The sequence below is a fragment of the Pundamilia nyererei genome, unplaced genomic scaffold (genome assembly GCF_000239375.1).
Source record: "Pundamilia nyererei isolate P.nyererei 1_Seehausen unplaced genomic scaffold, PunNye1.0 scaffold00171, whole genome shotgun sequence".
NCBI classification, from domain to species: Eukaryota; Metazoa; Chordata; class Actinopteri; order Cichliformes; family Cichlidae; genus Pundamilia; species Pundamilia nyererei.
Window position 1 is genome coordinate 529,843 of NW_005187572.1, and position 10,877 is coordinate 540,719.

The window sequence follows — 10,877 nt, forward strand, 5'->3', positions numbered from 1 at the left end:
CACAGCAGAAGTGAAAGCAGTTAAAAGTAAGAGAATACAGAAGCAGGCTTTCAGTGGAAACAGCGGCTTGGCAGCTGAAAAGGAAGTGGTCTGTTAGACCCTAACATCACCACCTTCAGGGACACGAAAATAGATACAAGATGAGGTCTCACTGGATTACATCGATTCTTACTGGTGAGTAAGAAAAATGCTTTGTGGGGTATCAAAAGTCTGCTTTAGGAAGGAGGCAAATTTCAATGATACTGATGGAAATTTCACCTTCCAGCAGGTTAAAGTTGTGTCAGATGAACAAACAGATATGAGAGAGGGCGTCATGATGGCATGACATACACTCGATGTGGTTGTACTAACTGTGGTGATGGGAGCAGGACGTTTCATTGTTGTTTTTTGATTATTTTAAATGTTAAAAAGCAAAAAAAGTAAACTACAGAAATGCTCATGAGGAGAAAAGTTCAAATATTTTCATTGAATCAAAGAACTTGGGGTCATCAGGAAGTACTCAGGAGTCAGACTGCACTGCTGCTCGTAACAGAAAACAGCACCCACGATTACAGATCAGCAAGCTCCGACTCAGGATACAAGAACTCACAGATATGTTCCACTCAAGTCACAAAAATAACATGACCTCCTCCAGCTGATTCATAGGATATACGTCTCAAAGAGAGAATTGAGCGTCATCTGCATAACATTTTAAATCTACAACATTAATCATCTTAATGATCTTAAAACCCCTTTCCTCGCTTTTAATTGAATTCTGATGCTCTTCTGTGAAGATGGTAGTTCATAGGTGCGTCTCCTCCAAACTGGCTGTGGGTCTGCTGGGAGTATAGGATAAAAGATCCAAATCCAGAAGTGGAAATCCAGGAAACCTGGAGGCTACAACTACTGCCAAGAAAACCTTTCCAGTCTCTGTCCAGTCAAATGAATTTGCTCTGATTACACACTAACTGCATAAAACTCAATGCACCTGAATACACTTTGAAGACTGAATGCTTAAAAAGCATTACGGTGTTATGTATTGATTAAACAGCAAAAACATTCTTTTTAACCATTTCGAATGGAAAAAAAACTCTTTCTGAAAATGAATCTGCTGAGTGCTTCCCATCAGAGCCAACGAGTTCTTTTTTGGATGAACAGACTGTAAGTAAATGTGAAATGAGCAACACTTTTACATAACTGTGGATACAGAGAAATATTTTTGAAACACTTCTTCAGAAAATAAAGGAAAATGAGCCGCAGTGTGGTCCAGTTCTGTGAATCTGTGGTTTCCATCCACTGAGTAAGATAATCATTTCAAATGGAAATATTTTTCAGTTAGATGGTTTCTGTGCCAGCAGCCTTGAGTTTATAGTCATAGATTGTGTATGACAGATAAACAGCCGCAGTGATGTCACCCGCTGGTTTGGAATTCGTTTTTAAGCCAAGTTAGCATTTTTGTCACCATCATGTTTGTTTGTTTGGAGACAGATGTGATTGCATTCATAAACTGTATGGATGCACATACAAGCCAATTCGCTGCCGTGTTATTTGTCAGATAATTCAAAGTGACCCAGGCACTAACAGCATAAACTAGCTGTGTGCTGGCTGCAGGTGCAGATTTTTCCACCAGGTTGTAAACCTGTTATTTGTGCTGTGATTTATATATATATATAGGAGACACTGGGGACTCACTCAGAGTCTGAGAAAGGTTCAGGTGGACTTTAGACGAGCTGCAGTTTTTCAACATTTTCCCACTGCTTGAGTAAAACTGAATTTTAAGGACACTGCAGAGAGAGATCTCTCTGTGTGGCTCGTTAAAAGTTGGTGTCCCTCTGATCCCCTTCAGAACTGATCACATCTGGGTTCTGGATGCTGCTTGTTCCTGCTGCTGAGGTCCAACACGTCCAGCTGGGTTCAACAGCCAGCGTGGGCTGTAACCTCTCCTATCTTTATGACACAACGTGGCTTAAGCATCACCCAGATAAACCTCCCACCATGATCTTCTCTGCCAGCCTCAAAGAGGGACGACCCATCCAAGGTGACCGATCATCTCACTTAAAAATGTTGGAAACATGCAGAGAGTGTAAGGCTGTGATTTCACTTTGTGAAGCAGGTGACCAGTAACTACCAGTTACTCTTTTTTTAGGGTTTCAGCTCAACAGTCGTTATACAGTGACTTTGGTGAACCGCTCTCTGGCACTGATGATCTCCAGTATCGAGGACAGAGACCTGGGGCTGTACTACTGTATTTCCTACGTAAACTCAGACTTAAAAATTGGGGAAGGAACCAAGCTTCAGGGTAAGAGTAACCTTTAGGTGATATTTCACTGTCAAATTTTTCTTTAGCTCAGAGTCAGTTCTTCCACACAAACTTCCCCTGCAAAGTCCAAGCAGGACAGAAGGTGAGGTTATGTACTTGATGTAAACACAAATTTAATTCAGGAGCTATTTTAAATTCAAATTCAAATTCAAATTTTATTTGTCACGTACACAGTCATACACAGTACGATATGCAGTGAAATGCTTGGACAACTGCTCGTGACCTAAAGAAAACAAAAAAGGAAAAGGCTATGAATAAGATAGGAAATAAATATGAAAAATTAAAAAGGGTAAATTTAACTAGGAAGGAATTAAATATAAATTAAGGTTAAAAATGAAATAACTGTACAACACAAACCGGGCTGGACATCGAGAAATTATGCAACTTCTAAACGTTTGCTCGGACTCCAGCCTGAACGAGACGGATTCATGAACAGGTTTTTTAGAAAGATGTCGAGTGAAGTGTGGTCTAAAACGGGGGTGTCAGACATGGCCTGGTGGACAGAACTGGTCTGGGAAAGGGTCCAGTTCATCCCACTCACTGGCTTCTGAAAATTTCACTTTTTACTGTACTGACGTCAGTGTTACGGCCTTCTTACTAATGACATGACCCATGGCCTGTAAGAGATGAAGCATTAACCTGATGAACTTCTTTGATTTACAGCTGCATTTCTTTCTAATGTTGTGTAAATCACATTTTTATATTAAGAAGTCTCCGGGAATAAATGTGGAGTTAAACTTGTTCACACTGAAAGAAAGAAAACCAGTCAGAGGTGATGCAGGACTTCATGTCTCAGAACATGTTTCACCCTCGGCTTTATTTTGTCTGTTTGTCATCAGTTTCAGGTTTATCTCGGTTTCTTTTTAATCACTGGTACTGCATGATCACGGGTTTCATCCTCATGATTATGGTACTGGCTGTTTGTGTCACCCACTGGAAAGCTTGGGCGAAGGAGAAGAAGAAGAAGACCGCCATCCGGACCAGATCCTGACATCACCCGTAAATATATGACAAATAGTAGTAATACTTCAACTCCGACACCAACTATACTTTCACAGCTGATAGTTTATGCCCACTATTACATGGATTCAATGTATTAATGTTGCATTTGTATATATACAACCTGTGTGTGTATGTCTGGGTTTTTATTTTGTGTATAAAGTGTAGATTCTTTGTTTTTCTTCCACTTCTTATTTATGGCATTCTTATGTTGGGTTGCTAAATGCACTGTATTTTTTCCTTCAAGTAGTTAAAATGATTTGTTGCTATTTTGCTTATAAATGCAAAACAAAAAGTTAAGTCTTTGTGTATGTTATTATATCCATGTTGCTCAGTTATTTAGTTCCCCACATATCTTACAAAGCTATGAACTTCAATACATCTGGAGACACCAAGATAAGGCAACAGGCAGATACTGGAGGTCGTTGGTTTTCTTAGAAATAAACTGAAGTGTATAAGAAATAAATACAAAAATGTCAAAGTTTTAAATTTAAAGTTTTTTAAGTTAAGCTAACAAGTGTAAAGCTGGGGTGGGAGTGGCTGGATGCCATACTGCTTCACAGAGTGAATGGGTTAAACGCAGAGAGGACTTTCCCCACGGTGATCAATAAAGAATACATTATTATTATAAACACACGCCACAGACCGAAAAACGGTGAAGAAGCAAAAACTCCGACGCCCGAACAGGGACTTGAACCCTGGACCCTCAGATTAAAAGTCTGATGCTCTACCGACTGAGCTATCCGGGCTCTGCACGAATTCACATAAATGCTGTATATGAGAGACACGTGCCATATAATTATATTGTTTGGGGGTTTTTTTTTTAAACTGGTCCGGATCTACGTTAATGGCACAGAGTCGTTTACAGTGTTTATAGCCTTTACAATAGACCCTGTGCACGAGAAAATGCTAACTTCTTGTTTTATGCTAAGGTGCGCATAGTCTATTAGCTCTGAAGCGTTTGAAAATACCGGGGAGTAGCTGGCTAGCTCCCTGTTACAAACTGCTACCTTTACTAAACTGTATGCAGCTACAAAATGCAGCAAATACATTTATACAGACGCAGAAATACCACAACAACAACCTTCTCTGATTGTAATTTTTACACTACCTGATTTGTAAACAGAGAATCAGGCTACATTACATTAACAAGAATGAACGAATGACGAAGAACTTCTTCTACAATTCATTATATAAGCACAGAATTCTTTATTTTGATGCGCGTGGCTCTTGTGGTCCTCCATAGGACCAAGGTAGGAATTTTGTTTTGTAATAATTTATTTTGGTTTTCTGGGTCTTAACTTTTAATGAGATGAAAGAAAACGCTAAATTCTAGGGAACCTTGCTGGGTCGTCTAGAAGTGTCCAAGACACTAAACTAAGAATGAAAACAGAAAATGATTCGCAGGCCCCAGCGAGATTTGAACTCGCGACCCCTGGTTTACAAGACCAGTGCTCTAACCCCTGAGCTATGGAGCCTGGGACGAAAGCGAGAGCCGCCAGTATTACTAAAATAGTTAAAGTCAAGTTAGTACAACGGACTTTGCAGGAGTATATCTGTAGAACCAAAGCGCCATTATGTTTTACGACATAATTATTAAGTAAAACAGACATTTTTGAATCCTGGTTACACACGTCATCAGTGGAAGCTAATTGAAACATACATATGAAAAAGTAGAGACGTAGAGATGAAGAGAAATGACTTAAGACTTTAAAAACGTCTAATCGGCTTCTAAAAGTTGATAAACGTGCAACTGAGTTTTCGTTATTCTGTGATTTCAATTAAAATATTTTCAGTTTAAATAAAACAATCTAGATGTCATTCCATGTCCTCCACTAGACGGCAGTGTGCGACCACCCACACAAAGACAACCACTTTCCTAAACTCCTTTCTTTTAAAAAAAATTTCAGTGAATTCCCAACACATAGAAAAGGGTTTAATTTTACATTTGAAATCATATTCCACCTGTGCGCGTGTTACAAAAAGTAAGCAGGTCAGTAAACTGAAGCTGAATGTGTTCTCTTTCTTTGCGTCCACACTGGTGCGTTTCTGGGCGTGGAGTGAGGGGGCAGGAGCTGGTGGGGTCCCCTCTGGAGCCTCATAGTTTTTCACCACAGTGTTTTAGTGAAGATGGAGGCGAAGGGATACGTGCCAGATTAATTTCATCACATAATGGAGGCACCATTTTCCCACTTTTAACCCTTTAGATGGGTTCTACTTCCTGACTTTTTGGATAGTGTATTTTTCAGATTTATAAATAAGAGAAGAAAGCGAAGAGTGTTTTTCCTTTGTTGGGTAGAGAGAGGGAGAAAGAAAGGAGCCATGGTTGAGCCGAAAGGATAGATTTTCATTCATGAAGAACCGGGATTTTGTTCCGAAAGTCTTGGAGTGTGTGGACGCAGAAGATCGTATCAACAGGTGAGTGTTTTATACAAGTACTAACATTTGTGCGTAGATTAAAGCTGTAGAAGAGTGAGTATTTCAGGCAGACCTGCCCTCACAAACCTTTAGATTTTTCTTTGCGATACAAGAAGAGCTAGTATTACTGAGAATATGCTTTTTAAAAGCAGGAATGAGAAATCGCGTTTGTGAATTTATTTGCAGGCTGCTGAAAATGAAGTGATTGTGGGTTTAGTATCGAGCCGTGGCGACATTGTTAAAGCTGTTTCGTCTATTGCTGGACTTTTCTTGTTTATATGATTTTTTTATTTTATTTTGGACCTTTATTTTATTCTGCTACTGGTGAAATGTGTCCGTCTGAGTGGACATTCCTCCAGATTTCAAAATTATTTCAGAATTTCAAGCATTAGCTACCAAAAAAACTGGATCGGCGTTTGGATTCTCTCCATCTCTCCTCCGCCTCTCCTTTTCCTTTTTTTTCCTATTTGATCTACTAATCAAGGTGCAGGTACAGGTGGCCTGTCTGAGCGAGAGAACATACAGGGAGAGTCAGAAGCTGCATGTGTGCATTTGTCTGCATGTGTCTGCATCTTTGGCGTGCGCACTCGTGCGCGTTGAAGAGTGTCCAGCGGTCATTTCCCGGTGCCCTGGGGGTCACTTTATACAGCCGTGAATGGCCGACTGTAGCAGAATCTCAGAATCAACACTTCATCCTCGCTTTAGTCTGTTTGGCTCTCGCTGCAGCGCACGCCAAATACGCACAGGTGCGCGCACGCAACCTGCCTCCCCCCGTCTTTTTCTCCTCAGTGTCTACCCTTTATTGTTATTTCACTAATAATCAAATGCAGTGTCACGTGAAGGACTAGAACTGTCATATTTGACGTGACCAAATCTATGTAATACAACAGCATCTCCTCTATCCTGTCCAATAGGGGCGTGCCTCGCTTTACAGTCGAAAATGTTTATTTTCTGTAGCTACACACGAATCTGCTCAATGAATGAACACATGAACAACAGAGGTCACGATTATTTCACTGCCACGAGACTGTGGTGGGTGAAGATTTGTGATATTTTTGGTTAATTCTTGTCATAAACAAAATGCACAAAATTCACAATGGTGACATTACCAGACTCTGATCTCAGGTTCAGATTTTGTTGACATTAATAATCTGGATAATTTCCATTTAAGATGAACATAGTGTCGCTAATAGTGTCATAGTGACATAGTGTCAACCAGCATTTAAAATTGAGTTATGGAAACAGACTCTCCACCGCTAGTGGTTTGGGGGGTCCCAAATAGAAACAAACCACGAATAATTCTTTAAACATCTCTAGTTATTCAGTAATATGACTGAACTGAATTGTTTTTACTACAGTGAACATGGAGAGATACTTTAACGGCCTTAAATAACGCACAGGTTTAGCCTAAGTGACCTGGAATACGTCACATTAGCCCGTCAAGTGTCCCGGATGGGGCCAGTCTCCAACATCACCACTCCAGGAACAGCACAGCAGAACGTTTTTTCCTAGACTTCGCTGCAGTCGTCACACTTTACGGAGCCACGCAGTGTGCTGCATTGGACCCTCTGTGGGCTGCTTCTGGCCCTCACACCTCTGTGTGTTTAGTTTGTAACCATTGCTTATAACCAAGTTATTAGATGTTTCATTCTTCTCATCCACATTTATGTCCAAAGTCAACAAAGCTGTCCCCGCATAAAGCTCTGTGTCTGCTAAAGTTTAGTGAGTGGGTGGGGAGCAAATCATTGGTGTGCATATACAACTTTTCCTGTCACTGACTTCATAAACAGATGTTTATTTGTTTTGAATGACAATCAGGAACCGGTCGAACCTGTTCAGGGTCTGGGAGTTGTTCTTTCTGAGGTTGCGCTGTTGGAAGCTACTACTTTCTCAACGTTTCTGTTTGCAACGCCCCAAACTACAGAAGAAAGGCACACACACACCCACAAACACACACACTAGCTGTTGCTGTCTACACCCAGCAAAAGGAATCAGCGGCTTTATTATTTTTTTATTTTTACGCGGCACCGAGGCCGAGACTGGAGTTACCCCAGCGCACAGGAACCTCAGCACCAGGCCGCCGAGCTCTGCGTGTGTGTCAGTGTGTTTTAGCGCAGCGTGTCGGTGGTCTAACAAAGGCAGACTGAGCTGGGGCCGTGATTTCCTTCTCCCCGCGGCCATGCGCGGAGCTCGGATCTTCGTGGAAGAATGCGCCGCCTTCTCCCGGCGTTAGCTCAGCCTCGGCTCCATGTAAGTCCCCCAGCCTGGCTTCGTTTCAGCGATCGGGCCTTTGTTATTTATCACGACACTGGCTCGCACAGACAGGGAGCGATCGTGGCTGAAACGGAGGGATTATAGCGGAGAATTTCAGCCCGTTCGCTGCGCTTTTGGCCTCTGCTTGCCTTTATTTGGGCTAACAGCCTCCTCCTGTTTTACCTCCACGGCGCTGCTGCTTCTCACTGTTTTCTTGTCGTTTCATCTGTGCTTCTCCCCTCCAGGGCCAACAGTAACAACATGCTCCTGGCCTCTGCCGTGGTGGTGTGGGAATGGCTGAACGAACACGGCCGGTGGCGGCCCTACAGCCCCGCCGTCTCCCACCAGATAGAGGCGGCCATCCGGAGCAGCGACCCCCGCGGAGGGAGCGTGGTGCTCGGCCAGGTGGACAACCGGCTCTCGCCCTACATCATAGATCTCCAGTCCATGCACCAGTTCAGACAGGACACAGGTAAGCTGGGACGATGGGGCATATGGTGCACGCTGCAGAGCTGTCATGTCGGGGTTTATTTGCAGGTTCGGGGACATAAACTTGCTGCACTGAAGCAGAGTAACAGTCCTGTTATGGCCAGGGGTGCTTACAGGATTTCTATTATTGGGGGACCCGTAATGAGGAAGGGGGGGTCCAGTGGAGATCAGCATATCAGATCAGCGTCAAATGAAGTGTCGAGAACAGCAGCATGATTGTGAATTTACAGCTTCGGTGTAGTTTCGTTTTACACCTCTTTATTTTTGTAATGCGCTGCGTGGACAGACTAAGGTCAAGTGTACTATTTATGAATATATAAAAATGGAATAGTACTTATATTTTACTTTTTACTACAAGCCTCATTCGCCCAACCACACAAGCACATACACACGCAGCTCGTCTCAGGCCTGTTTCAGACTTCTGCTGTGAATCTTTGTACGTAAGTTGGTGACGTCGTTGTCGGTATTTTTCCTAGTGTGTTGTGCGTTAGTTACCTTGTGTCCCGGTGGCTGGGTGCCCGTTCTTTGTTTCATTTGGCATACGTATTTGTCCTTCTACTTTTTCCACTTCTTTGTGCATTGCTTCACATCCAGTTTGAGAAGATACATTTGAAAGCCACAGCGATAAAGTAGCTGGAAATGCACAGGAGGACTGTCGACAGGCCAGCGTTTCACTTCTCAGGTGGTGGTTTGTGGACAATAAACTAGTGACACTTGCAGGTGTTCTCTGTCTTGTACAGGGTTGCTTCAGCATGCAGGCTGTAGTAGCCAGAGACTGAACCCTTGTCATTCTCTCTCATGCCTGAGCCACATCCACCACAGTACTGTGGTACATCAATTTGGAGACTTTTAGGAGAAAACTTTGAAAAGAACTCCGCTATTGCTTTGTCCCTGTTTCATCGTCTTTAGTTCCTTCGCATCCAGCGCTGAATCCAAAAGCCTGAGTTTTTCTCTGAGTAGTGACACCTGTCGTTCAGAACAAGACTGCAGCGAGCACGGAGTCCCTAAAATGTACATCACTCAGACCCAAGTGGGCCCTAGCAGGCTCACAGATGTGGAAACTGCTGACACATCTGTAATACAGATGTTCCACACTCCCAGTTTTCTGGTTTCATGTTTATTTTAAAGTCTCTGTTTTCCTGTTTCTCTCACTTACATAACTTTCAAACATTGTTCGTGTAATTGGCGTACACGTGTTCGTCTAATGTCACAGAGTTAATACAGTCTAGACACACAAATATAATTTCTGTAGAAGGAACCTGGCAACACACCCACCAATTCGAGGGGTGTCTAAGGGTTTCCTGCAAAGACACCTCTTGCCCAACCTCAGGAATTCTGTTAGTGCACAGTGTACTTCTTTAGCATCTGGATTTTGGCCTCTACTAATCATGGTTAAAGCTTTTTCCTTAAGTCACTGTTTACCCCTAAACACATCACTGTATAAGCTTAGACAGAGGTATAAGACAGTGGTGTCAAACATGTAGCCCAGGGTCCAGGAAAGGCTTACCAGTGGCTCTATTACAGCTCTCAGGGTAGCTCTAAAAGTCTCAGCAAAGTCATTAATAACTTAATTTTTAATGTCTTAAATTTGCTGTTCCTGGTGTGATGATGGCAGCCTACTAATCAGGGGTGTTTGGAAAATTAGAAGTATTTTTAGAGCTTGACAAGTTGTTTGACTCATAAAGAATAAGTATTATTTAGTTCCAAGAACTCAACATGTGAAGACTATAATGCACCTGTAATATAATTCATAAAAATATACATCCGTTTGCTCAGCGTATGACGACTGGGACCATTCTTATATACCCTGAGACGTCTCCAAAGGCAGTGTTATCCAGGAAAATCCTGCTAGAGAATGCAGTCAATCTGGGATTCTGCTGGACAATCCTCCAGATGTTTGCACCACATTTATTTGGGTCAACAGGGCTGAAATATGCGATGTGAGGAAATCGAAAGACACCATCTGTGATCTCTCATAGGATCTGACTTCACGTTTAAAAGGCTGGCTGAAGACTCGAGATCCAGCCCTCTGCAAACTTTAATCCAGCCCAGAACATTTGAGAATGCAGAGTTTGTTAGAGAACAGTTCAGTCACACAGTCTGGGTTTCAGCAATAAGAACCACCAGTTTGGTGAATGGCTTGAGTTTGTTTGGTTTTCCCTGATGTTTGTGGGCTGCGTTTGAGATGTTTCAGACGTTCTCTTATCTGACAACAGAAACAGAAAAACGTACATGAGACCAGTTTCACTGTGAATTTTGTTGCATTGAACAACAACAACAACAAACTTTATTTACATAGCACATTTAAAAACCAGTGGTGTACCAAAGTGCTTAACATGCAAGAGGGTAAGATGAAGTAACAGGGAAGGATGAGGGCTATGGCAAGGTACCAAAACGTGCTAGCAGGTTGAATGGCATT

The 10,877-nt window shown here is 42.3% G+C and overlaps 1 protein-coding gene, 2 non-coding genes and 1 gene segment (V, D, J or C); 2 read left to right on the forward strand and 2 right to left on the reverse strand.

Annotated features, from left to right (window-relative positions):
* Nucleotides 1-68: 68 nt before the first annotated feature.
* Nucleotides 69-3,540, forward strand: LOC102205094 (Ig kappa chain V-IV region Len-like). The segment is given in 4 exon segments: nucleotides 69-174; nucleotides 1,826-2,017; nucleotides 2,126-2,278; nucleotides 3,139-3,540. Coding segments are annotated over 4 exon segments (531 nt in total).
* Nucleotides 3,541-3,974: 434 nt separating this feature from the next.
* Nucleotides 3,975-4,047, reverse strand: trnak-uuu (transfer RNA lysine (anticodon UUU)). Its single transcript has one exon. It is a non-coding gene; the product is annotated as a tRNA-Lys (tRNA).
* Nucleotides 4,048-4,703: 656 nt separating this feature from the next.
* trnat-ugu (transfer RNA threonine (anticodon UGU)) lies at nucleotides 4,704-4,776 on the reverse strand. Its single transcript has one exon. It is a non-coding gene; the product is annotated as a tRNA-Thr (tRNA).
* A 619-nt stretch (nucleotides 4,777-5,395) lies between these two features.
* LOC102205369 (E3 ubiquitin-protein ligase DTX1-like) overlaps nucleotides 5,396-10,877 on the forward strand; it is a 40,557-nt gene continuing 35,075 nt past the window's right edge. The window contains exons 1-2 of one of the 2 annotated variants that reach the window (XM_005746008.2): nucleotides 5,396-5,716; nucleotides 8,215-8,441. In XM_005746008.2, the coding sequence (XP_005746065.1) occupies nucleotides 5,652-5,716; nucleotides 8,215-8,441 (292 nt within the window). In that variant the 5' untranslated portion in view covers nucleotides 5,396-5,651. Of the gene's footprint in view, nucleotides 5,717-7,568; nucleotides 7,967-8,214; nucleotides 8,442-10,877 lie in introns of those variants that run through there. The other variant, XM_005746009.2, reaches the window with a different exon arrangement.